The sequence below is a fragment of the Sciurus carolinensis genome, chromosome 16, assembly GCF_902686445.1.
Source record: "Sciurus carolinensis chromosome 16, mSciCar1.2, whole genome shotgun sequence".
Lineage (NCBI taxonomy): Eukaryota > Metazoa > Chordata > Mammalia > Rodentia > Sciuridae > Sciurus > Sciurus carolinensis.
The window spans coordinates 56,377,809-56,405,326 of record NC_062228.1 but is presented as its reverse complement, the minus strand read 5'-3'; the positions used below and the strand labels follow the sequence as shown (position 1 = coordinate 56,405,326).

The 27,518-nt window shown below is 52.2% G+C and overlaps 1 protein-coding gene across 5 annotated transcripts; it reads right to left on the bottom strand.

The window, feature by feature from the left end:
• Positions 1-382: 382 nt before the first annotated feature.
• Dhx34 (DExH-box helicase 34) lies at positions 383-27,518 on the bottom strand. 5 transcript variants are annotated; one of them, XM_047529969.1, is made up of 17 exons: positions 27,450-27,518; positions 23,470-24,458; positions 20,809-21,120; positions 19,109-19,363; positions 17,923-18,025; positions 15,974-16,191; positions 13,331-13,505; positions 9,407-9,600; positions 8,793-8,894; positions 7,043-7,285; positions 6,656-6,829; positions 6,179-6,296; positions 5,084-5,190; positions 2,755-3,042; positions 1,815-1,991; positions 1,479-1,617; positions 386-855 (listed from the first exon to the last, which is right to left on the bottom strand). In XM_047529969.1, the coding sequence occupies exons 2-17, from the start codon at positions 24,172-24,174 to the stop codon at positions 722-724; spliced, it is 3,444 nt and encodes a 1,147-aa protein (XP_047385925.1). In that variant the 5' UTR covers positions 24,175-24,458; positions 27,450-27,518; the 3' UTR covers positions 386-721. The 5 variants fall into 5 exon arrangements, with proteins under 5 accessions (XP_047385929.1, XP_047385925.1, XP_047385926.1 ...); XM_047529970.1 differs by lacking the exon at positions 27,450-27,518 and adding an exon at positions 26,454-27,351; XM_047529971.1 differs by lacking the exon at positions 27,450-27,518 and adding an exon at positions 26,156-26,347.

Here is a 27,518-nt window from a genome sequence, read left to right as displayed (position 1 = left end):
ATGTGCAGGGGCAGAAGGGGCCTGGTGAACCTGCAGCCAAGGACCGGGTCAAAGTATTGGGAGATGAGATCCTGAGGCAACCTGAAAGTAAATCTGAGCTGGGTTTTAAACAGGGGGCCACCAGGCTGTGACCGCACTTTCCTGTAGCTTCTGCAGAGAAAGCACTGTGGGAGGTGGGATAGAAGCTGGGGAACCAGCACTAGTCACGTGAGGGATGGCAGTGGCTCCAGGTGGGACCAGGAGAGGAGGGGGCACGTCAGTCAAAGAGATTGGCTGAGAGGGTGTGCAACCTGAGGGAAGGGCCAGGACAGCAGCCAGGACGTGGGGGGTAAAGTGCCCCTTACTATGACCTGGGGGTTGCAAACCCCAGCGAGTAACCCAAACTCCTTGGTTGGGAGAGGTCCAGACGGACACATGGAAGATAAAGGACGGGCTGAATGGAGCCTCAATAAGCTGGCTTGCTGCACTGGGGTCAGCCCAGGGAGAGCAGGCAGCGCGATGGGCGTTGGCTGGGGTAGCCTGGGACTTGCGCGCACTTTCAAGGAGGCAGAGTCGGCATGAGACTTTATTTCCACATCCCTCCGGGCTGGGACACAGCCACAGTTCTGAGCCCAAGCAAGGGCTGCACACGGTTCCGGGCCTGGTCGGTGGTGGAGGACAGGCAGGCCTGCAGGCAGGGTGCCGCACTGGGTGAGGAGGTGGCCAGGGTTCCCAGCCCGGCTCAGACATGCTGCCTGCGATGCCGCAGCAGCTCGGTGGGCGTGAACATGAAGTCCTTCTGGCAGGCCTGGCAGTGGTAAGGCCTCTGCAGGGCGGACGCCTTCTGCAAGGGCTTGGGGGTGGCCTCCTCGGGGCCTAAGAGGAGAAGGAGGCCGTGAGGGGCGCTCCGCTGCGGCTGCTGCTCCCACCCAGTCCCAGGTAGCTGCAGGGCTCCGGTTCTCTCCTGGCCCTTGGGGAATCCAGTTGTGCCTCCCCTGGGAGGCCTCCCGTGACTGAGCTACACATAGGCCAGTCTCTAGTGCGTCCCCACCAGTGAGAGAGAGAGAGGCAGAAGAGAAATACGGAAACGGAAGAGAGACAGAGCACGCCCTGGGAATGGGTCAAGGTGGCCCTGCCACCATCTCCCCTACATGTGTGGTGTGCTGCAGGAGATACTGCGGGCATCCCCTGGGCACCAACAGTGTGGACACAGCTGAGGCAGACAGCTGAGGGACGGAGAAAAGAACAGGAGACACAGATGCACACAGAGAGACCAAGGAAAGAGAACCACAGTGACCACAGACAGGAAAAGGTGCTCCTGCCCCTCCCTGTCCTGGGTCCCTGCGTTTGACAAGGCCCATGTGTGGCACCAGCCAGGGCCGGAAGCCTGAGGTTCTCAGTCCCCAGTGTCCAGGAAATGCGCAGACACACAGGACGCAACATAGGATGGACGGACAGCTGGCAGACACAGGGCCAGACCCCCAAAGCCCCATCCTTGCCTGGGGCGAGGTCCTGCGGTGCCTTCGGGCAGGTGTTCTCGTGGGCAATGCGCTCCAAGGGCGTGAGGGGCATGTGCAGGCCACAGTGGGGGCAGGTCCAGAAGGCGCGAAGGCAGTCGCTGTACAGGTCCGTGTCGCTCTGCAGCAGGCAGGCCGTCGTCAGACTGCCTTGCCTCCCCATCCCTCTCCCCAGTCTGGAGCCCTTCCCAGAACCCTTCAGGCCTGAGGTCCCAGGTGGAAACCATGTCCCTAAACTAAGTGGGAATGTGGTTGGTGGGATGGGGGTGCTTCCTAAAACCCCAGCTCCAGGACAGGAGGGAAAGGGGGCCTGCTCACCGTGAGGCAGTTGTAGGTGAGGAAGTCAGTGACAGTGTAGCCCCCCTTAGTGGGGTGGGGGGACAGGGTGGAGTTGCCAAAGAGGCCAGGGAGACTGGGGGCAGCCGTGATGGTCTGGGGTCCCACATAGAGGTTCTGGGCTTCCAGCCCTGTGAGCCGCCGGAGGCTATAGGGAACCTAAGGAAGGAGAAATAGGAGACAGACTCAGGGAAATGACAGTTAAGCACCTAGATCCAGTCGTGCCTGAAGCTTCCTCGGACTCTCAAGTTATGCACCAAATACTTAAGCCAATCACACCTTGGTTTCAGGGACTGACGACCTCAGGCTTGTCTTAAACACGCCCTGATGCCCCATCTCCCCTCTCAACTGCCTTCCCTAGTCTTCCTGTCCCAGGTGAGACCACATCCAGACCTCGAGTCTGGCTACCTCACCCCTTCTCAAAGCATAGCAGCCTTGCTCCCCTTTCCCTGCTCACGGGGTTCCTGTGCTTTCCCCCAAGCCCTCTACTCCTCTAGAAAGTCAACCTGGACTATGCCCCTCAGTCCCCGTAGCAAGGTAGAATCAGGAGCCATCCTTGATCCCCACTTGAGGTGGGCCCTTACTTCAGGTCTGCTCTCAAGTCTGCCTTTTTACGCTCCATGTGCAGACACTCATGGCCTCCCCCAGCCTCCTGAACACCTGTAACTATTAGCAGGGGCAGCGCACCCCTTGCATGAAGAAGGTGCATCAAGGCATCTGTTGCTGCAGGTGCTACAGGGCAGTGGCCAGCACGGAGGCCCCTGGAGAGGCTCCTGGGATCTAATCCTGACTCCACCCTTAACCAGCTGTGTGGCCTTGAGAAAGTCACTTAACCTCTCTGGCTTGAAAAGTCCCAAAGGTGCCCACACTGAGTGACTGGGAGCTGGGCCTGCCGCATCCTCCGCCCTGTCACTGGTAGTACCTTGGACGCCATGAACTGCAGCAGCTCCCTGCTTAGTGCTGCCACCTCCTTGCAACTGACCACAGGAGTCATCTTTTCTTCTTCCTCTTCTGGCTGCCACCGCTGCCGGGCTTGTTGAGATAGCTGCTGGTCCAGGGCTCTTTCCCAGTGGGCGCGGAGCCGCACGGAAGCTGCCAGGAGCTGGACAGCACTCTCACTGTCCGCAAGCTGTAGCTCCAGCCAGCCATCAGCTACCAGGCGGGAGCAGTCACCATTGGTGTCAAGGGACCGACTGAACAGCAGGAGGGACTAGAAGGGAGGAGGAGGCAGGAGCAGAAGTGAGGGTCAGGATGCCATCTGGATGCCAGGCTCCTGCCCACCCACTCACCACCCACCCACCTTCCTTTCAATACCTCCATCCCTCCCCCACCACCCTGTCCATCTGTCTAGCCTTCCATCCACCCACCTGCCCCTCCACCTGTGCATCCAGTGTAACCATCCGTCCACCCATCCACCCGCCCCACCCCCACCCGCACCTACAGCCAGGTGCTCTTCCAGTGCTGGAGATATAACCATGACCAAGAAGGTCCCTGCCCCCCACACTGACACCTGACTTGGAGAAACAGACAAAGTATAAGAATGAAATACAAAGTCTGTCCTGAGCCACAGCCAAGACAAGACAGGTGTGGTGGAGGGCTTGGGTAACACGAGAGGAAAGGCCTGCATTTTAAAATGGGGCTGAGATGACTCACAGGCATAGATTCCATGGAGGGGAGACCCCAGACATGGAGGGTGTGCTCGCCCATGGGGACAGAGGCAGGGAGGCGAGTACCTGTGATCACCTGTGTTACCTGTGATCACCTGTGCAGAGTTTCCTGACACTATCTCGGGGAATCCTATGGAGGATAGGGGAGGCGGGGGGAGCAGGACTGGCCGTGGACTGATATGCTGCTGGGTGGTGGCACATGAGGGTTCAGCAGACTGTTCTGCACACTCTCGTGCACATTTAAAATTCACCATCATTGGGGCTGGGCTGTGGCGCAGTGGTGGAGGGCTTGCCTGACATCTGTGAGGCACTGGGTTTGATCCTCAGCACCACATAAAAATATATGAATAACATAAAGGTATTTGTTTTGGAAGCTGCCCTGCTAGCAACGTCTCCCTCCGCACCCTGCTGACCACCAGCGCCCTGTTCCTTCCCCAGCCTGCTTGCCTCCTCATGGTGCTGGCAGGAGCTTCTGGCACATCTTTTTTATTAGTTCATGTTTACTGTCTGCCTCGCCATCACACAGGGGCCTCCTGTGAGCACACGGCCCAGCAGCAGCAGTGCCCAGTGCGAGGCGGGCACTGGAGACATTTGAGTGAGTGTGGGGAAGAAGAGCCCACTCTCAGGTGTCACTGGAAGTCACGGGCCTTCGGAGGAGATCGCAAGTCTCTCTTCCCTCCATGCTTCCTGGGGCTGAAGCCAGGGGACCCTGGTACAGGGGACATCCAACTGATGTGGGGAGGCATCAGCGTGCAGCCAGTGACCCCGAAGCTCTGGAACACCCCTCATTCACTGTGACTCAGGCAAGTGGTTCAAGTCATGTGCCCTGTGGTGCCCAGGCCTGCCTCCTCCAAGAAGTGTGCATCAGGGCTATAAGGGTCACCAAGGCCAGGCCTGCACAACAGGTGGGACACGGCAGAGACTGCTGGCAGAGACTTTCTGGCTACAGACACAAGAAAGGTTCATCTGCCACCTGAGTGCATCCTTGGCCACCCCCGAGGTCCAGCCACCATCCTTTTCCACCTGGATGGTGACAGCTGCTTCCATGCTGAGCTTCCTGCATCCCCCACATCAAAGGTCATCCCAGCTCTGCGAGAGCCTCCCAGGTTTACCCCTGACTCGCCTCCATACCCTCCCCCACAGGCTCTCTTCCAGCTGCTCCCTGAGTACCAGGCACCTCAAGCCCTTTGCAGGTACCAACCATCTGCCAAAAATGCTCTTCCCTCAGAGATCCACATGGCTCTGTCCCTTCAGGACTTTGCTCCACTGAACCTTCTCAGTGAGGCCCAGCCTGATCACCTCTTCTCATACCATGGCTCTCATCTGTCCTCCCAGCCTTGGGAGCCCAAGAGGGCAGGGGCAGGTCCTGCAGCTGTGTGTACTACTGTGTCCTCTATGCCTAAAACGGTGCCTGGCACACAGCAGTCCCTCCACAACTAACCAACGAAGATCCATGAATGAAAGACATCAGTCTGCAGCCAATGTCTGCAGCCAGCTCAGGTGGCAGGCGATTCCTCCAGGCCACCTCCTGCCCTCTGCTCTGGCAATGTGGTCATCAAACAAGGAGTTGGGGCAGAGACCTACCTGGAGGGCGGGAATGCGGACACAGTTCACCAGGTATGGTTTATTGGTCTCCAGCAGGGAGACGAAGGTGAGCAGTTGGTGCTTACTGCTCATCTTGTCCTTGTCATCTAAAAGGTTGGAAAGGACAGCTCAGGTCTACTCCCACCCACCCAGTTCACCCACCTGAACCCCCATGCCCATCTGTCCCCAGTCCCCAGGGCCTTCTTGTCCCTCAATTCACACAACTGTATAAAGGGTATGTCCACAAGATGTCTGCAACCTTTTAAACACTCTGACATGATGAGTGTGAATGTGACTGTTGGCTGACATTAAGGAGCCACTGTCACTATTGGGGTGATTAACAGCATTGTAATAATGAAAACCTTGGTCCTTATTACCATCATTAAAAAATGACATGATGCCTGGGATCTACTGTAAAATGCTCCAGCTAAAGGGAAACCGGGGGTGGGGAGCAGGGGGGGAGGGGGAGGAAAAGAGAATGCCCCAGCAGGGAGGAAAGAAAGTGGAGGCAGGACAAGGACGGTCAGCGGGGCAGCTCCTGCAGCTGGCGAGGCCTGAGGGCGTGGTACTGCCCCTTGAGTGGCGGGGAAATTTTCAAGATTAGACAGAGGACAACAATGAAACAGGAGAAAGGTAACTGGCTAGGAACTGACGGGGTCACGGTTAGGGAGTTTCAAATGCTGTCCTCCATGTTTAACTGAGGAGCCCCCCGCTTTCCAGGTTAACACTTGGTGATGAGACAGGTCGCTTTTGGACACATAAGGAGAGAGATGAGCTGTGTTCCTGAGCTTGGAAGAAACGGAACCATGGGAGGCGCCTGCCCGGCCCGCCAGGCCCCTGCATAGTGCCTGGCCATGCGTGTGCACAGGGCCCAGAACCTCCCACTGCAGGACCAAGCTGGGGAGCTCAGAGGACCCACAGGACAAGTCCCTTGAACAGTGCTGTGCTCCCAGGCTGGCTTGGGTCAGTCTGTCGGGCCTGGCCCTAGAGCTCCCCTGGATCCACAGGTCCCAGAACAGCAGTACCAGCACTGAGAAGCTCACCCAGTCAGCCCTCCACCACTGCCACCCTCCCATCCCACCTGGGCTACTGTACCTTGGCTCCGTTCAGCGCCGGCAGCCTCCTGCTCCTGTGCATGCAGCACCTCAGGGCTGTTGGTGAAGACGCAGGTGGGGTGGAGCACCGTGCCCTGCTTGGCCTGGGTGTGGAAAATCTGCAGAGGCCAACAGCAGTGCTGGGGCAGAGGCCCTCAGACCTGTTCTTCCCTGATGCTGGGACACTTTCCCTCCACCCTCCTGGCCAACTTCCCTGCCCAGTCTCAACTCTGACGCCTCTTCTCCCAGGAAGTCCTCCCTGGGACACAGGGCCGGACCAGATGCCCCTGTGGAACTCTCCCCTCAGGATGCTCTCTCTGGTGATCTGTTCTGCGACCAGCCTATTCCCTCGCTGCACAGTGAGCCACATACAGGTAGAGCCAGAGCTGCTTCATCACCACTGAGTCCCAGAAGAGTGCGGGTGCATGGGGATCATGCTGAGCAAGTATGGGGAGCGGGGTCGGTGGGAGAGGCTCACCTGGTCTGAGTCCTTGCGGCCACTGTTGAATGCATCGGGCACAGCCAGCTGGGGGTAAAGGCCCCGGCCCAGCACCAGCTTAAGCAGGGCCAGCTGGTCACGGGTCAAGTCCTGGGCTGAGCTGGCAGCTGCTTGCAGCTGCTCCAGGTTGTGCCGAAGCTTGAACTTCACATCCTGGGGGAGCACGGGGTGGGGGTGGGTGGTTTCAGGGGACCCTCCCCACACTTTGTCTAGGGCCATGTGCTGGGATACAGAGCCAGCAGCTGTCACATACCAAGGCAGGGACCCTTCAGAGCCCCAGACAGAGCCATGGCCCATCAAACCCTCAGGACAGGGCCCTATGATCTCTGTTAACTCTCCCCTCAACTCCAGCACCAGACTGCCCACCTGGATGTCCACACTGTCATCGGCCCCTCGGGGGGCTGGGCCAGCGTGGTCCTCGTCACTGGAGAAGTCAGCAGGGTCCTCCTGCAGCCGCAGCACCTTTCGCCTGCGGCCCCCACCCTCTTCGTGCTGCCGCTTCAGCTGGTGCAGGGCCCGGCGCTCGCGGCGCTGCTGCAGCCGACTGTAGCTGTCGCCTGGGGTCACTGCCTGGACCTCAACCAGGAGCCCATGGTCCTCCAGCAGCTCCTGGGGATAGATGAGGCGCAAGTGAGGGACAGACTCAATGGGCTCTGGACCTCCCTAAAGGACTGTGGCAGGAGGGGACTGTGTAAGAACAACCCTTGAAAGTCAAGTGCAGTGGCACATGCAGGTGTTCCCAGCTGCTCAGGAGGCTGAGGGGGGAGGATGCAAGTTCAAGGCCAGGCTCAGCAACTTAACAAGACCCTGTCTCAGAAAAAGGGCTGGGGGCTGGGGATACAGCAGGGTGCAGTGGTGGTAGAGGGCTTGCCCATCATGAGAGGCCCTGGCTTCAAACCCCAATACTGAAAAAAAAAAAGCCCTTTGCACCAGGCATGGATAACTGCCCCGTGGGAAAAGAGTCGGGACCACTGCTGGCCTCAGGAGCACCTAGGAAGGGCACAGGAGGGAGACAGGAGTGAGGTCAAGGTGGCTGCTCTCAGGTCCTCCTCCATAGCCGCCTCCAGGCTCTTGTTACTCTGCCCACCCACTCCCCTGTCATGGGCCTCAGGGGGACACACCATTGCTTCTCAGACTGTGGTCCTTCTACCAGCAGGAACTATACCTGGGACATCTGGTTCCCTGCTACGGGGTCCCGGGTCTCCAGTCCAGACCAACCTAAGTCAGAATCTTGAAGAGGAGGGAATGGCATGAATCTGGATCTAATGGACCCTCTAGGTGACTCTGAGGACACTACACCTGAGCCCCCTTGCCCTCCACCTGCCCACACCTGTCAACAACCTTCAAATGACCCAATCTGATGGAACCATTTCCTGCTGAGCCCCTGCCCAATGGAGGAAGCAGAACAGTGTGTGTGCACATGTGTTAGTGCAAGTGTCTGTGTGTGCAAAAGGGCACAACTTCCATTAGAGTCTCAAAGTGTCTGAGCCACGGCTCGAGAAGTTGCAGGCATCAAGAGACTGAGAGCACCTGGGACAGGAGTGACTCCCAACACGGGAACCCCAGAAATTGTACAGTGGGACCTCAGTTGGGTGATCACCCATCCTGAGCCTCTACCTGTCTGCAAGCAAAGGCAACGGACTCTCATTTTTCCTTCATCCTAGGGATGCTGCCCAGTCACCTGTATGACGAACTCATCCAGAACCAGCTCACACAAGGTACTGTCCCCTACCAGCCAGAGTTGAAGCTGAGGCCCAGAAACCCGGAGAGAGGAGTCCAAGGTCACACGATCAGCATGAGGCTGCGCCTGGATTTGCTGTATGGACATGCTGGCCCCAACTGCCCCTATACTGCCTCCCGGCACTCAGCCTGCACTGCTGGCCCAGCATCCCTGGTCCAGAGGGCAAATTCTTGTGAGGAAGCAGCATGTCATGGCTGATCCTGCCAACCTCCAGGAAGCCCTCCTGGATTCCTATCCCTTCTTGGCCCTGCCCAGTCTGCCCCCATGCTGTTCATCTGCTGGGGGAGGTGGGTGTGGGTGACTCTGATTACCATCAGGGAGCACAGGTGAGTGTCCTGGAGTGTGTGCACCACAACCTGACGGCCCCCACCTCACCTTGAACTGGCGCCGCAGGTTGGCCATCTCATACAGCCGATGCTCCTCTATCCCCCGGCGGCGGCACCACTTGCGCGAGTTTCTGCTCCGCTCGGACTTCACCTGGGTACAGATGCCAAGGTGTCAGGACCTGGGTGGCTCAGAGGGTAACAAAGCTGCCCACAGCCCAAAGAGTCCCACTCTGGGCTCTCCAGCCCCATGGACTCTCCCCCCACAGTCCCCTCAGCACTGTCACTGATTAGGGCTGAGTCTGTCTCTCTATGCTGGACTGTGCACCCTGGGAGGGCAGGGATGGTCACCATGGACTCCCAGCACCGCCCTGTACAGAGCCGAGGCTGGGGCCAGGGCTCAGAGAATGTGTGTTGGGTACACAGACACACGCTAAGGTGGTCTTTCTCCAAAAGGCACTGGTTTTAATCCACTTTAGAAACCCCAGGCTCTTTAGAGACCTGGGTACAATCTGTCTTCCACCCCAAGGGTACAAAGGGGACACAGGGCCCCCAGGCAGGCTGTCTGTGGAGAATTCAGAGTTCTCACCTGAGGAGCCACCCCCTCACACCACCCTGTGCCCCCACCCTGTGCAGTATACAGTTGGGCCCCACTGCCAGCCTCACCTGCACCCAGGCATTGAAGACATTAAAAAGCGTGAAGGGGTCACCCTGGTCACTCTCCAGGGGCCTCCGGGCAGCCGCACACTCTAAGCTGTTCTGGGCACTGCGAGTGAAGGGTGACTGGACACTGAGGGCGGCTGCGATGGTGAGCACAGGTTCCGCCAGGTTGAACATGGAGCCCAGGATCAGCATCTTCCCTGGGCGGGCAGGAACTGAGTTGAGCCTCCTGGGCACAAGAGGGCAACCCTGCTTGCCCTGGGGCTCTGGGAGCACTGAGTCACCCTCCCATCCACATCTCGCACCCTCCTCCCCCCCTCGCCCACAGAGGGCCTGGGGTGACAGATGGGTAGATTCCAACCCACATGCTGGACTTCCCTGGGCACATGACCTCTGGCAAGTGCCTCAGTTTCCCCATCTATCAGGTGGAAATGACCATGGTTCCTGCCTCCTTGAGACATGGTGGTCCTGTTTAGTGCTGGCCACAACTCAGCTACACTTCTATTCACAGCTGACTCCCAGGCATTCCCACCTAGCACCTAGCTGGAGTCTCCTCCTGGCACCCCTCCCCACTGCAGTGCCACCTGCACTGGCTGCAGCGGTCTGCTCTGGTACACAGCCAGAGCTGACTTTGTGCCTATCAATAAAGCTTCCCTGTCTGTGTAACTCACTGTGAAGGCAGAGAAAGGGTGGGAGGCAAGGAGGAGGGAAGAGAGACAGGGACAACAGGAGCGAGGACAAGAGGCCATGGGAGGCTGCAGAGGAGAGGAAAGTGGCAGAAATGCCACCTGGTGTGGCCCGAGAGCTGCTGGAAACTTTCCCACCTGTCAGCTGTCAGTGGGGACTTGGATGACCTGGCTCTTGGGACCAGAGCAGACTGGGGGTGTCCTGGGAGCTTGGGCCCTGCCGAACTTCTTGCAGCCATGGCCTGGTCATGTGCTAACCCTCGCACGGTTGCACCAGCAGACACAGAAGGGCGGTAAAGCAAGGCTTGGGGCCAGGTCCTCCAGGCCCCCCAGGGCTGTATGTTGTCCTGGCATTCCGTAGCTGTCACCAGATCCCTCCACCTAACTCTGCCTGATTCCCATCTATAAAATGGGGCAGCAGGCTCCCCGCAGGGCTGCCCTAGGCCAACTGCTCCACCCAGTGAGATAGATTCCTGGGACCCCGCCTGGCTGAGAGAACCCCCAGGAAAGGGTCCTCTGTGCTCTTTGGGCCTCGTTTTCCCCATGTGGGTAGTGCACTGCTACTCCCAGCCCCAGGAGACAGGGGGCATGAAGTGCCTGGTATCACGTCTGGTAAAAGCCAGGTCCTCTCGTGCCTGCTCCACATCCTGGGGCACATACTGCCTCCCCAGCCAAGCCTCGGTTTCCTTAGCTGTCCAGGGGGGCAATGAGAGGCCCTGCTCTCAGCAAATGAGGAAGAAAGGCTGTAAGTCCACTGAGGCCTTTCTTGGTACAGCAAGTGGCCTGCAGCGTTCTTCTGCTCCTCAGCCCCAATTCCCCTCACTCTAGCCCAGCCTTCCAAAACCAACAAAAATAACCACCATTTAGCCCTGGAGGCCCTTGGAGTCCACAGTAGTGGAGCCCACAGTAGTGGAGCCCCAGTGGTTGCACCAATGGGGGACTTTAACAGCGGTTACAAGATAGAAGGTTCCCTTCAGCAACACATTTAGGAAATGGCACTTCATGGCCCTGTTGAGATGGGAGACTGGGCTGCAGGCTGTGGTGGAAATGGAACATCTTGATTTGGGAGAATCGGGCACGAAGAATTATCTGGCTTGGGAAGCTCCTTGGGAGGGGCGTGTATGACTCAGGAATGAGCAAGAGGAAGAGAAAGCCAATTTGTGACACCATGATGACCACAATATGGGCCCACCAGGGCAGAGTGGGAAAAAGATGTACAGAATGGTGGGGGAGGTCTAATCTGTGGGAAACCCAGGATTCCTGCACCGGGGCTCAAGGATACCCCACCTGCCTGTCCCTCCCAAGGGAGACCCCAAAAACACACCAAGTGCTGGACAGTCCCAGGGGAAGAGCTTGTCTTTTACATCACTCATTCACGATCAAGGTGCTTTGTGGCCTGTGCTCTGGCCCCAACACACCTCAAGGGCGGCGCCTGCAGGTCAAGGTAAACATCCTAAGATACCAACAGTGTGCCATGGGGCAGCAGCAAGGACAGGGTCTCAGGGCTGATGGACTCCAAATCCTCAAACACCCACTTCTGTGGAGACAAGGAGCAGGGACTCTGCTGTGGCCTCTAAAGACCTGACCTCGGCAGCACTGGAGCTGCCCTGGCTGTCTCCACCAGGCTCCGTGCACCTGGCCTTTCCCGGCCCTTCAACCATCAGGCTGACGCCTTACTTTTCTGGCCACTTCCCAGCCACCTAACACCCAGTTCCATTTAAACACTCCAGTTTCTCATCCAATTCAAACCTCATCGCCTGACCCAGGGCCAGCGGGGCCTTTTGGTCTCTGTTAGGATGTCACTGTCTCAGTGGGCTCCCCCACGGCCCCTCACTATGGCTACCAGCCCTGCTGCCTGCAGTCTCCCCTTCACCCCCTGTGGGAGCTTGGAGGGCAGGAGCTCTGTGTCCCTCACCGTGGGAGCTCTGGCACCTGGAAGGGGCCTGGCTGGGCACGTGCTAAGGAGCACCCAGCGAGCTTTAACTACTGGTTGAGATCTGCCTCTCCCTGGCACTCACTCCACTCCTGGCTGTTCCAACATGCCAGGCATGCTCCCCGCTGGAATGCCCCTCTGCCAGTCTGCACTGCCCAACACAGCAGCCATTGGCCACGAGTGACCACTCAACACTTAAAACGTGCCACGATCAAACAGAAATGTTCTGCGAATGCAAAATGCACGCAGGATTTTCAAGACTTAGAGTGAAGAAAAATAACATAATTTGTTGAGGGCCGTCCTGGACAAGATGGCACCTGGCAGTGAGCCAAAGGGCACTGGATACCAAAATAAGGAAGTACCCAAAAAAGTTGTTTGCCTACTAGTTCCTTGGAGATTTATGACGTGTTAACGCCAGGCTCTAGGATTGGCTATCTAGTATCATGCCGCACGTGGACAGCTCGTGATTCATATAGTGCTATGCTGACATTCCTCTGCATGCTCTCCTGCGTGAGAGAAAGCTTTGCTATAATTGGCTGATAAGCTAGGAGCCTGGGGGAGGAGAGAGGGAGAGGGTAGGAGAAGGGAGATAGTGGCAGAACAAAGGAGGCAGGAAAACAGGGAGGACGCAATAAATCTCGTCAACTAAAGATTGGTGGTGTCTCCTTTCTCCACGCCGGTTCCGTTGGACGGAACAATAATTTTTATATTGATTACATGTTAAAATTATGATGTTTGGATTTATTGGGTTAAATAAGGCTAGGTGTGGTAGTATATGCCTGTAATCCCAGCAGCTCAGGAGGCTGAGGCAGGAGGACCACAGATTCAAAGTCAGCTTCAGCAAAAGCGAGGCACTAAGCAGCTCAGTGAGGTTAAATAAGACATTATCTAAATCAGTTCTACTGCCCAGTGTGTTCTGGCTACCTACAGGGCTTGTGCCCCTCATCTCCATTTCTCTGCACAAATGCTACTTTCCCAGCAGTGACAGGAGGCCAGCCTGAGGGCTGCATTAGGCAACTCAATGTCCTGGCTACCCCAGCTCTCTACCTGCTACTCCCTCTTCTCCGTGACAAAAGGCACTTCACCTGTATTCCTGATCTGATGCTGCTTTGTCCCCGAGTACGTCGGCTCCTGAGGGCAGAGTGGTGTCTGTCCCATCCATTGCTACATCCCCACCACCCACAACGGTGCCCAGCACAGAGCACTTGTGAATGAACGAACCAGACCAGGGAGGGCACAGACTTGCCTACACATCACTCAAGAGTAACAGGTGAGTGGTGCCCTGTGCCGTCATCTGGAGGGGATCCTCACCAATCACGACGTCCACAGGCAGCTGGGCTAGCAGAGACCCAATGGGGGTGAGGGCCTCCAAGCTGTCCAGGGCTCCTTGGTCCCGGAGGTAGAGAATGGCGGTTTCCAGACTGGCTGGTGGTGGGGGCTCAATGAAGGGGAAGGTTCGGGGATCCCCCACATCCATGCTCTTCATCTGAAATGAGAATCCAATGCCTCCAGGATCAGGGAAGAGGTGAGCACCTTAGGGCACAGGGTGGGAAATGGGTGGGAACCATAAACTCCTATTCCCAAAATGTCAACATCAAGGTCCATCATACAGAAGGAGGGGGCTGATGTCTGTATGTCTGTCAGCCCCACACATTTTCCACCTGACCTTTACTGTGGAGGAGAAGCACAAAGTCTAAGCCAGACCAATCCCACTTTCTCAGCCCTGCCACAGCTGCTGACTACTGGAATGAGCACATGACCTGAGCTGGGCCAATCAGAAAACTTCCCTGGGACTTGGCACACTAGAACTGGCAAAGATAAGTTTTGGCACCTTCTGACTGTGAGTAGCTAGAATGGAAACCCCAAACTGGTCTGGTCATGTTTCTCACAAACTGGAAACTAGCCCACCACAAAAAGGAGAAATCTTTGGGTTCTTCCTAAACTGGATGCGCCTCCTCCCAGACAGACATAAGAAGTGATAAAATTCTCTCATCTGCCTACAGGGGTTTGAGTTGTGTTTGTCTCACTCATGAACTAAAGAAGCCTGATTAATTCAGGGGCCCAGCAGGTGGCAAGGAGAATGAGGTTCCAGCACACGCCTTCACTGGGCCCAGCGCTATATACACAAGCAAGTCCCTTTCTGGTGACGAGATGAAGGAAAGGCTGGCAGAGCACCCCGTATGACTGCAGAGAGTGAGAAGAGCACTCCCAAGGCCTGCTGCCAGGCCTTGGTCCCAGGCTATAAGTCCTAGCCACCAGCTGGCAGCCAGCTGTTCACTGGCCCCTTTAACCAAGCCTTCTCCTTGTGTCAGAGAGCACCCAATACTCACTAAAATCAGACCATTAAATTAGAAGCTCTGGGAGGAAGGCTGGACGATTTCTTTTAAGTCCTCCAGGTCATTCCACACCCCTGGACAACTGCTGGAGGACATGTGTTCTAATTCTGCTGAAAAGACAGGATGAGAAACTGGCCAGAGGCTTCAGGAGAAGGTACTCATGACCTTAAAACTTAAGCCCACAAAGAAAGGCAGTTCCTTGCTTACACCTCATGATGGTAAAGGAGGAAGTGCCAGGCACACCAGAAAACCCAGCAACTCCAGAAGTTGAGGAGGGAGAATCGTAAGTTCAAGGCCAGTCTCAGCAACTTAGCAAGGCCCTATCTCAAAATAAAATAAAAAAGGACTAGGGATATAGCTTGGTGGTAGAGTGCCCCTGGGTTCAACCCCCCACTACAAAAGAAAATGAGGGGGTAGTGATGCCCATGACTGCCAGAGCCGTAAGCATGAAGCAAGCTCTCATGCCTGACAGACTCAGATGGAATCCTGATTCTGCCATTTACCAGCCATGTGACCTGAAGTAAGTTACTCTGCCTCTCTGTGTATTCTTTTCTTCATCCATATATCAGGAAAATATTATCTACCTGATGGAGTTTTTGTGAGGATAGAAAGGGTTATATACCTAAAACCATAGAACAGTGCTGAGTCCATAGGAACCACCAGACAAGTGGGCTTTGTAATCATCATCATAAGGACACCTGCTGACAGACTGAGGTTGGAAAGATGGAGAGAGCCCAATCTTCCTTGACACCACTGCTCCATCTCAATAACTAAGTCTATAGTCGTGGGCCTTCTTGTCACGGGAAGTCACAGATTTTTCTGTACTGTTAAAGCCAGGATTTTTGAAGTGGCAGGATATGAGTCAGGAGTAGTCACTGAGCCCATGTGGTGGGTCACAATCCACCACATTCTACCTTCATTTTGGAAAATGAAGGTAGAATAGAAAACACCATGTGGACCCCCACAGGAAGTGCTGGGTGGTGCCACTTCCAAGCTCACAATAGGCAAGCCCATGCAGACTCTATCGCTCATCTCACTCTCCTCTTCCTCTTATTCCTGAGCACAGACTACCCTTCCCAGCCTCCCCTGGGGTTAGGTGAGGCCCCAGGACTAGCTCTAAGCAGGACGGGAGCAAAGTGTCCACTTGTGGTCCTGGCCCCAAACCCATCTGTCCTCATGTCTCAGAATCTTGCCCTCCCCAGATGGATACAGATGCTGAAAAGGCTCCCAGGAAGATGACAGGGCCACAAGAGGGATGGAGACATCCGTGAACAGAGCAAACTGCCTGCCAATCCGAGACCTAAGATTCTGTTGCATTAGCTATTTTGTGATTGGGCCTATTTGTCACAGCAGCCCAAGCTGTGTGAGCTAAACTGAGACAGAAGTCATGACACAAAACATGATCAACAATGACTTTTAAAGCCACTTCCAGGGTTTCTTGAGCTGAAAGCATTCTGACTGTGAGTCAAAGCTTTAACCTTTGGAAGGGACGCATTGCTCTCGATGGCTTAGCCAGCTCCTGGCACTGGAATCCTGGGACTGGTCCTATCTAAACCCTGCCTGAGTTCCTCCTTGGCACCAGTGGGCAAGACACAGTTCCCTCCCAGGCATGCCTCACCTGCAGCACCAGCGCATCCAGAGCCACCCTGCGAATTTCTGGGACAGGGTAGGGGGCAAAGGCATCGTAGTCGGATTCGGCGTATAGGCGGAAGCAGACTCCTGGGCCTGTGCGACCAGCCCGGCCCTTCCGCTGCTCTGCGCTGGCCTGGCTGATCCAGAACTCCTGCAGCCGCTGCAGTTTGGCCTTCGGGTCGTAGCTCATCTCCTTCACCTTCCCTGCATGGGGAGGGAGTGCTGAGGGAGCATGGAGAGCAGCTAGGCCTGGCATGGCCCTCTACACACCTGGCGCTCCAAACATGTTTTAAATCAACAGCATGTCAATGTTTAATTGACAGCATTTTAAAAATGTTTTAATGGTATGAGATGCTAGAATGCTTTGCCACCAACACCACTCCAGCACCCACTGACACCTCAGAGCACTAACACTAACCAAGATCTATTCCGGGCCGACCCTGATGTTCTCTCAGTTTTTCTTCCATTCCCTATTCACACATCACTAGAGTCTGGATAGGGAGTGGCCCCCGAAGGTCCATGTGTTAAGGCTTGCTCCCTATCTTGACACTACGGGAAGTGCTAGGCACTCTGAAGAGGTCTTCAGGTCCCTGGGCACGTGCCCTTGAGGGAGACAGTACACTTTGCCTACCCTCTTTTACTTCCCAGCCATGAAGCAATCGGCTTTGCTCTGACACAGGCTCCATGATGCACTGCACAGGCCCAAATCAATGGGGTCAGTCAATCATGACCTGAAACCTCAAAAACTGTGAGCAAGATGAATCTTTTCTCTTTAGAAGTTGATTATCTCGGGTATTTGTTACAGTGGAAGAAAGTTGACCCAAATGTCTTTTATTTCTCAAGTCTTTGCTTCTTCAGAGGCTGTCATCTGACACATCTTGATGAAGCACCTATACTATGTGCAGGCACTGTAAGAGGCACTAGGGATAAAGCCATGGACAAAACAGAGGCCATGGCCCCCAGGACTGAAGAGAACACCAGCTCTTATCCATTTTAAGACCGAGCTTAAATCATGTAGCCTTAAAAAAAAAAAAAAGTTTTAAAGGCCAGCCATTTTCACATTTTATTGTATCTGAAAATGGGACATGCCTTTAAATCAACAGCATGTCAATGTTTAATTGACAGCATTTTAAAAATGTTTTAATGGTATGAGATGCTAGAATGCTTTGCCACCAACACCATCCCAGTGCCAATACAGGAAATAAAGGAAATGTTCCAGGCACCCAAGTGAATTAATTCATTTAACCCTTACAACCTGAGGGAGGTACTGTAATATTACTGCCATTTTGGAGCAGTGACATGACCCTGGACACAATAGCTGGCCCCAGTGTCTCCTAACAACTAGGCTGACTTTCCAGAGAACATTCTCTTCAGGAAGACATAAAATCAAATAGAGCAACATGGGAAGCAGAAATGGAAGCAGGGGGAGATCCTTTAGAGGGGCCAGGGTTGGCTTCTCTGAAAGGGAGACACTCATACAAATCCTGAAGTAAGGGGAGAGGTTGGGCCACACGGATATTCAGAGAAAGACAACTCTCAGCAGAGAGAACAGGTTAGGCCCTGGGGCAGAAGCAAGCTTGGAATGTTGATAAAAATTAAGATGCTGCCTCTCCTCCACAGACCCAATTGCCACCTACTTCCTGCAGTCCAGAGCCCCCTAGCTATTTCTGCCTATCTCTCTATCTCTGCCCCCCCCCTTTTTTTTTTTGGTACCAGTGATTAAACCTAAGGGCACTGGACCACTGAGTTCTTTATTACATTTTATTTTGAGACAGGGCCTCACTAGGTTGCTGAGGCTGGCTTTGAACCTGCGATCCTCCTGACTCAGCCCCCACCAGCCACTGGGATTACAGGCATGTCCCTCCATACCTGGCTTGGGACCCATATCTTTTCAAGGTCCTTGGGGTTGTGGTGGGAGCTGGAAGCAGTTCTTACCAGAATCTACTACGAAGCGGATCCCATCGATGGTGACTGAGGTCTCAGCAATGTTGGTGGAGAGGATACACTTCCGGACTCCAGGCGGTGCCACGTCAAATACCTGGGGGAAAGAGAGGAGGCATCAGAGACTAACTTAGTCAACAGACCTGTTCATCCAATGGCCTCCTGGATGTTCCATGGGCACCTCATATTTGTGATCTAAAATGGCCTTGACATCCTCCACTGGATCTTTTCCTGTGGAACCCCAACCTTAAAGGTGGATCACATCACCCCATCGCCTGGGCTATCCTGGCCCCTCCCTCTCCCTCAGCTCCACCTGAACATCTTGAACATTTCTTGAATTCCCTCCCTTTCCCCACAAACCCCAGACCCTTCCCTGGTTCAGGTCCCCCTTTCCCACTCTAGTCCTGTGCCAGACTGTCTCCGATTCCTGGGCCTCTAGTCACACCCTCGAATTCACTCCCCACACAGCAGCCAGAGGGATCTGCTAAAGTACCAACTGGCACTGCTCTGCCCCTTGCTCCTTGCTCAGAACCCTTCTAGAGTTCCCCAGTGCCTCAGGACAAAGTCCAAGCACCACAACAGGTCTTCAGGCCCCTGTGGCTTATCCTCACCCACCCCTCCAGTCCCACCTCTCCTGACTTCCTTTTCACAATCTGGACCCCAGACACACTGCATACTGTTTCCCTGTTACCCACTTTCTTTCACCATGGGCCCTTTGCACAAGCCCTTCTCTTGGCTCTAAGAAACAGTTAAGCACAGTTGTTAAGAGCAGGTTAAACAACTATGGCCTGCAGACCAAATTCAGTCTAACATGTCTCTATAAAGTTTTAAATAAAGTTTCATTGAAACACAGACTCACTCATTCAGCTTATGGCTGCTTTTATGCTGTGGTAGCAGAACTGAGTGTCTGTGACAGACAGTCTTTGGCCTGCATAGGTGAACATATTTCCTCTTTGGTCCTTTATAGAATGTTTGCCAACCTCTGGTTATGAGCTCTAGGGCCAAATTCCCCAGGTCACCGCCTCTTTCAGTTGAAGCCCATGCAACTATGCACAGTGCAGCTCACAGAAACAGGTTTGTGAAATCCTCAGTGCTACGTGTAGCTGCCTTTGACCTCCTCCTCCTTCCCTGACCCTCAGAGACCCCCATCTGTCCCTCTCTGCCTGGCTTTACATGATACCTTGTCCTGGTCAGCCACAGAGAGGGCGCTGTGCAGTGGCAGCACCACCCAGCGTTGGGTGTGGCTGGCATAGGTCTGGGCAGCCTCCAGCACAACACTGATCTCCGCCATGCCACTGAGGAAGACCAGGAGGTCCCCCCGCTCCTCGGGTGGGTACTTATTGTCAATGGCCTCCAGAACCCTCAGGAAAGGCCGTGGGTCCAGCTTCTCTGACTTGGATGTCGTTGGCTCTGCCTCCTGTGGCTGGTAGACAACCTGTGACAAGAGAGTCCCCAGATGAAGCATACCCTGCTGCTTCAGGGCAGAGCTCCAGGGTGAGCAGTGCAGGCTGCAGGGAAGACAGAGCGGTCAGGCAGCAGATGGCACAATCAGTGGGTAACTTCCAAGGATGTAATAAAGAAGCAAAGTACGAAAAGTAACTGGAAGTCTTCTGGGGTTTTGGTAATGTTTGATTTTTCAAAAATCTGAATATCAGCTACTACAAACATGTGCTTAATAGATGGAAAGTAACTGAACTATAGACTTCTTCTCTGTGTATTTTTTTCTTGAAGTGCTGGGGATTAAAACAAGGGGTGCTCTACCACTGAGTTACACTCCAGCCCCTGCCTCTTTTATGTTTTATACTGAGATAGGGTCTTACTACGTGGCCCAGGCTGGACTCAAACTTGTGATACTTTTCCCTCAGCCTTCCAAGAAGCTGGGATCTTAAGTGTGTACCACCACACTCAGCTACATGCATGTTCTTTTGTGTTTAATATATGACATATTCAACAAGAAAAAATAATCTAAATGGTGGAACCAGGCCTAAAGTACTAGAAAAACATTTCTCTGGAAGTTATTTATTTATTTATTTATTTAATTTTCCTTTTCTTGGTACTGGGGACTGAACCTGGGGACACTCTACCATTGAGTTACATCCTCAGCCCTTTTGTTTTACTTCTTATTTTGAAACAAGGGTCTCACTAAGTTACTGAGGCTGGTTTTGAACTATGATTCCCTAGTTCAGCTACCTCTTTCTTTTTTGATGGCTACTTATAATGCAGATTCATGGTCATTTAGAATCAGAAACCACAAGTGATAAATAAGTCCTTACCACAAGCTTCAACTGTAGACAAAAACAACTACCTAGGTCAGGTGTTGCGTGGGATTGGGAGGGGCGTCACTCCCAGGGGATGTGCATCAGTTTCTGCAGACATCTTGGATTATCATGACTCGGAGAAGGGAATGTTCCTGACATCTAGTACACAGGGGCCAGGGATACCACTAAATATCCTACAAGGACAGCGCCCCCCACCACCATGAATTATCTAGCCCAAAATTTCAAGTCTGCTGACTTTGAGAAACCTTGCACCATGAGATGGCAGAGCAACAAGGAAGAAGCCCAGGTCACTGAACAAGTATATGGAACAGAGATGCCTGGAATGGCCACAGTTTTATAAGAGAAAGATACATTTTTATCTTATTTTAGCCTTTGTATTTTGGGGTCTCTGTTATTATTTTATTTATATATTATTTTATTTATATATTATTTTAGCCTTTGTTATTTGGGGTCTAACAAGCACTTAGCACTATACCTGGCACACTGTAAATGTCCAAAAATCAAAGTCCTTAATTGAAGAAATGGGAAACAGAGCAGTAAAGAGAAGAGGCTTTTCTGAGTGTGTCCAAAGACCAGGTTGGAGGTCTGGGGAAGCACTAACCGTGATGGGGAACAGCCTCCCAGGCACCTGCACCACGGGAGCATTGCCAAAGTAGCTGGAGAAGAGTGAGATGTTGATGGTAGCCGACATGAGGATGACCTTGAGGTCAGGCCGCTTGGGCAGTAGGCCCCGCAGGACACCCAGGAGGAAGTCATTGTGGAGGTGTCGCTCATGAACTTCATCCACGATCAGGACTTCATACTGGGGCAGGCTGGGCTCCCGCTGGATTTGCCTCAGGAGCAGCCCCACTGTCAGGAACACGATTTTGGTGGCTGCTGAACGTGTGCTTTCAAAGCGGATCTGGTAGCCGACCTGGGGTAAGAGGGAGGGAGATGTCAGGGTCAAAAGAGGACCTTGGGCCTGGCCATCAGATCTCTATCCTGCCTGAATTGAAAGTCTGAGCCAGTGCCATGCCTGTGCATCAGACCCTGGAGCCCAGTGGGCTTGAGTCTGGATCCCACCACTGCTACTTAGTGCTGATGTCCTCGAGCTAACAGTCTACCTTAGAGACATGGTTTTTCTTCCACATGCTGTAGGAATAACCTGAGACAAAGCGCAGAAGTATCTGGCACACTGCCTGGTGTATAACATTCATTAATTATAACAGTAATAATCATCCTTTGAGTCTTCACTACCTGCCAGGACTACGCTAAGTGCTTTGTATGTATAGTTCATTTCATCCTCAAACCACCATTTATTTGATATCGGAACTATTATCTTGATTTCATGGATGGGGAAATTGAGGTCATTCATCCAAGTAACACAGTTAAAAAGAGGACTTGAGAGGAAACAGACTTTAACCCCTACCTCGCATCATCCACATACCCAAATCAATTCCAGATAAAGATGAACTGTGGTTATAAATGGAAAATCTCTTGGGGTTGGGGTTGTGGCTCAGTGGTAGAGCACTTGCCTGGCACATGTGAGACTCTGGGTTCTATCCTCAGCATTGCATATAAGTTAATAATTAATTAATAATTAATAATTAATTAAAGGTCCATCAACAACTAAAAAATTTTTTAAAAAACCTCTTAGGAAAAAAAATAGAACTATATTTTTTTTTTTTTTTTTTTTTTTTTGCAGTACTGGGGATTAAACCCAGAGCCTTGTGCTTGCAAGGCAAGCACTCTACCAACTGAGCTACATCCCCAGCCCAATAGAACTTCTTTATGACCTTTATGTACACAAAGTTTCTTAAACAGGACCCAAAGAGCACTAACCATAAAAAGAAAGTGACAAGTTGGATTATATCTAAGAAAGTTAAAGGCAACTCACAGGGTAGGAAATAAGAGTTGCGATACATAAATTCTACAAAAGACTCACATTCAGAATCTAGAAGGACCTATGAATCAAGAACAATGCAAAAGACAAATGGGAAAAAGACTTGAATAGACAGACATGTCACAAAAAAGATCTCCAATGGCTAATATCTATTTAAAAAGATCTTTAGATTAAGACCCAAAATTCAAATATGTGATATCACTACACATCCACCAGAAAGCTGGAATGAAAAAAAGCAGCAGGAGCTGGGGAGATAGCTCAGCCGGTAGAGTGCTTGCCTTGCAAGCACAAGGCCCTGGGTTCGATCCGCAGCACCGCAAAAAAAAGCAGCAGTACCAAGTGCTGGCGACAATGTGGAACATTATGCTGGTAGGAGCAGAAGTCAACATACCCACTCTGCACAATGGCTTGGCAGGATCTGCTGAAGATCAACACACCAGCAATTCCACTCCAAGACACCTACCCAACAGAAATATGTGCCAAAGGACACTAACGGGCATGTTCTAGAATGTTCTTAGCAGCACTATTCACAAGACCTGAAAGCGGAAATCCCTCAAATCCCTATCAACAGAAAGGATAACCAGACAGTACCTTCATAATAGCATATGGTACAACAGTGAGAATAAACAATGCGCACCCACACACCATACTTGACAGGAATCTCACAGACCTAATGCTGAGGGACAGGGTTCAGACACAAAATATAATGTATGATTGCATTTATAAAAGGCAAAAAAAATCTGTGGCATTCTATTACTAAGGTATGATCACCAAAATCAAGATCTATCATGAAGAATGATGATGATCCTTCTCTCAAGGTAGGAACAAGAGGTTTACGGGGAGGTTTATGGGTATAGTAGCTTCAGCTTTAATCTGGGTACTAGTTACATAAAGGTATTCAATTTGTGAAAATTAACTGACATATACTTATGAGTACTCTTATGTTTAGAGTACTGTCATTTTAACAACAAAAACTTTTAAATTAAAGAGAAGGGATTAGAACCCTAGAGATAATTATTAAGAAAGAATCAGGCTGGAGATGTCATTCTGGGGTACAGCACTTGCTTGGCATGTGGATTCAAACCCCAACAGGACCAAAAAAAAGTGTCCTTAATAACATTGTTATTATTTATTTTACAGACAGTTTAGAAAAAGATTGATGTAAATTTTGGACATCTCCCACTTTTTTGCTGTTAAAGTGTTATTACTTGCATCTTTGTTACACAGACCACATACAAACCAATCTATAGATAAAATTCTAGAAAAATCACCTCTGGGTCCAGGGGTAAGTGCTTATTTTTTCTTGACACTGCCTTGTGGACAATCAACTTATTTCCCAATATCACAATGACAAAACTGGGAACCTGATGTCCCACTCACCTGTGAGCCATACTGACTGAGGCTCTCAAAGCCAACACGCTTGGCCAGTGAGATGCAGGCAATTCGCCGTGGCTGGGTACATGCCACATGACTGAAGCCTGCAGCCAGCAAATACTGGGGTACCTGAGTGGACTTGCCACAGCCCGTGTCTCCAGCCACCACCACCACCTGGTGCTCCTTCAGTGTTTGCAGGATGCGGTTCCCATACTGGGCAATGGGAAGTGCTGCACGCTCACGCTGCAGTTTGGCCAGTCGCCCAAAGGCCTGCTTTTGGCCAAAGTCCAGGTAGTGCAACAAGGCCCGGCGGAACTCAGACATTCTCTCTGGGGGCAGGCGACTGCCTGGCCCCCGAGAGCCCCGAATGTCAGGGCTAAGGATGGAGAGGTTGATGCGGTAGCGTGGGTCATAAGTGCGAGGCAGGTCAGCCAGAGCTGGGATCTGGTGTTTGGGATGACCAGGGTTTTTCTCCTCCTTCTTGGAGGTCTTGAGAGTCTGGAATCTCTGCAGGCGTTCAAAGAAGGTCCAGAACTTCTGGCACTCCTCGGAACCCTGACGGATATAATTCTCATCCCGAAAGAAGGCATCCTCCAAGAGGCGACGTGTCTCTGGACAATTCCAGTCCCATTTCTCTGGGGCCTCTTCCTCACTGGGAGTCCAGTGGTGGCCTCCGTGATCCCTATCCTCCCTTGTCCTGGGAGGAGGCATGCTGCTTATCACAACGCGGTCACAAAATTGACCTCAGTTCTGATCATGTGGACCATATATTCTCATCCATTCCCTGCCTCCAGAAGAGGCCAATGTCTGCAATAAGGAACCACTTTTTCTTCAAAGAGCTAATTTTCCTTCTCTTCCCTGGTTCAGGATCACCACATTAAAAAAGGATGGTGGCCAGGGACCAGGTTGAGCTATTGTCACACAAGCCACCTCATGACTCCTGCAGTGATCTCTAGGAGGGACAGAAGTTCTTTCCAGGTTTCAGGCCCTGGATTCTGAGAGAGAGAATAAAAGCCATTTGTTCATTTTCAGAAATAATTACCAAATGTCTGCTATTTGTCAAGCACAAGACAGAAAAGAGGAATAATGAATAAGACACCTGAATCCATACAGATTACAGTGGTCACACAAGAAACACTTCACCAGACTATAACAGTCCAGTGACTGGGACTGTAATAAGGAAGCCCAGGGATGTGCAGGAGCCCAGAGGTACTGCCTGTGCTTGGGAGAAAGGGAAGGAACCCCAGAGGAGGGAATATTTGACCTGAGACTTAAAGAACTATAGTCAAAAGCAAAATCTTGGGCTGGAGTTGTGGCTCAGTGGTACAGCACTTGCCTGGCATGTGTGAGGCTCTAGGTTCAATACTCAGCACCACATACAAATAAATAAAATGAAAGATCCATTGGCAACCAAAAAAATATTAAAAAAAAAGCAAAGTTTCGCTTTGAGAGGCAAAACACAGGTGTAATCTAATGAAAGACTAAGGCCAGGGCTCTTAATCTGAGGTCCACTGAGCTTCGGGACACTAGAAACCCCATGGGAACTTTTACAAGTGCTGTGTATGTATTGTTTTTGCCGGTCTGGCACACTCCTTTCCCCTTCTTCTGATGAAAGTATCTGCCTTCCTTTGGAGAACAGCCCTTTAGTTCCACAAGGTTCTGTTGACCTTTAAGTCCAAGAACTCATATTGGCTGGGCAAGTGAAAAAAGGCCTTACCATGGAACTCTAGTCCCCCTTTCATCAGAGACTGGTCTGAGCAGAGGACACATAACTCAGTAAGGCCCTTCTTCTCTGCAATTCATCCTTGGTTACTAGGAAAGAAAAGCTCCCCTTTTATCTATGGTGACTAGACAAGTTTGCTGGTTATAGCTCTGGAGTTTTAATCTTTCTGGAAATCTATGCTAGAGAAAAACTCACATAATGAGCAAAATGAGGCACATGCAAGAATGGTCACTATGCAACTACAGGGACAGGGAGATGGGGAAGAAGCTGGCAGCATCATTTAGTGCTCCAGGCTTCATTCCCTTCAACCCTCCACTTCTTGGCTACATAAGAAAAGGCCCTACGCTTTAAGTTGGGTTCTGAACTCAGGTGAAAATGTCCCACCTAATAAAGCACAAACTCTTGTGCCTGCAATTTCCTGGAGGGAAGTTCATCACTGAGATGGGGCTTATGACCTTAAAAGGGTTCAGAGCCTTCTTTAATACAGGATTTGGAGACAGGCAGATCTGGGTTAGAGTCTCATCACTAAGTAGGTGTGAGGCCATTAGCAAAATGACTTCTTTGGTTTTCTTCACCTATAAAATGAGGGCAATATCCATCTGAAAACACTGGAATGCTCATTACCTAGCCAGGCACAAAGTTGCTAAATAATAACTAGTATTTAAGTCCTCAAGTGCTTTTCCCCACAGGAAGATAACCAACGTGGGAAAAGAGCAGGAGGAACAAAAGGCACACAGCCTGGAAAAGATGGCACACAAGGCCGCAAATCACCTTTATAATGGTATTAGCAATGCTTTTTACCTACTCTGCCTTCCATCTCTCAAGGGCCATCATGGAACAGAGTTCAGAGATTGTCTCTGCAGTCCCAGAGGTAAAAACTCAGGCCAATTTTGGGAATTACTAGACCTAGAAATTAGTTTCGAATGGAGGAAGACCTCATGAACTGGCAAAGGTGTTTCCCACACATACAGCAGTCAATGTGCAACATGCACTGCCTCTTGGTAAACACAGGAGCCTGGGGATGCCAGGGATGCTTCAGGAGGAATTCCTGTTCCAGGAGAGGAGAATGAGGCCTGAAGAGTACGGTGACACAGAGGTGGCGATTCTCACAGAACAGGGACAAAGAAAAGGAGAGGGTTTCTCTTCAGTGACAAACTGCCTAAACACACTGGGCCCAAAGAGAACATTCGGGTCTCTCAAGGAATCTATTCTCCTAGGTTTTTAGATCATCTGGATCTTCCAGTTTCTTTACAACTACATCTCTTACCAATTGTTGCCATTAATTCTCCAAGGCTCACATCCCTCAGTGGGTGTTTCCCTCTCTGTCCACCTTGAGGCCTTGGTCTCTTTTTCAGATCACCTTACTCATCATGCCATCTATCTCTCTTCCCTTTCCTAATCTGGTACCACCTCTATTCATTTATCTGAGTCGATGTTTTAGTTTGATTATCTCTGTAATCAAGTCTCTCTTTCCCCAACCTGCTTCAGATATCCATTTGAGTTTCTCCAACTTTGCTTTCTGTCTGAATCTTCTTTCCTGTTTCTCCATCTCTGCCTCCCAGTTCGCTATAACCACCTCTTCATTTCTCCATCTACTACTTTGTCTCCAATGGTCTGAATCTTTAATACCCAGGATATATCTATGTATTTTAAGTGGCTTTTCTCACAAATCTAAAAAAGTCCTGTTTTACTGAGCCGGAGGTCAGGTAAGTAGATGAGGCGGATGAGGAATTCCAGCCTCGCGTTTCCAGTTCCACTTCCTTTCTCCATTTCTCGCATCTCCAGTTTTTGCTTCTCCTGGCCCCTGCGGCCACCTTTCCATGTCTGTCTCTGCCTGGTGACCAGCCCCTCGTCCTCCTCCACGTGGCTGCGCTCTGGGGTCTGACTCGGTTCCTTTCTACTCTCCCTCCATCTCTCCCTGAGCCTCTCGGCAGCCCCCGTCCACCCGGTGCCCTCGGTCTCTCTAGTTTTCGGCTTCCCTCCTGTCTCGCGCCTCAGTTTCTCGAAGCTTCTTTTCATGCCTCCATCTCTTACAGTCTCGGGCCTCCCTCTCCCCCAGGTTGTCGGGGGTCGCTCAGGCGCCTTCCCCGTCTGTTTCCGTCAGTCCCCGCGCCCTCCTCGGGCTTCCTCCCGCATGTCTCCTCATCCGAAAATGTCCCTCACCCCGCGGCTCGCTCCTAAGCTACCAACACTCAGCCCGACTCCGCACGCCGCCGCCGCCGCCGCCACCGCCTACCCGCGCGCGCCCCGCCCCTCATCTCACCGACAGCCGCGGTCGCCCCCACTTCCGGGTCCAAGAACGCCCCCTCACGCGCGCGAAGTCAGGTCTGCG

Coding starts and splice junctions, on each gene's coding strand:
- Dhx34 (XM_047529969.1), bottom strand. CDS start 24,174: ATGCCTCCTCCCAGGACAAGGGAGGATAGGGATCACGGAGGCCACCAC. Junction 7,286..8,792: donor ACCTGCGGCGCCAGTTCAAG/GTGAGGTGGGGG, acceptor ATCTATCCCCAG/GAGCTGCTGGAGGACCATGG. Junction 1,618..1,814: donor TCACCTACAACTGCCTCACG/GTGAGCAGGCCC, acceptor TGCCTGCTGCAG/AGCGACACGGACCTGTACAG.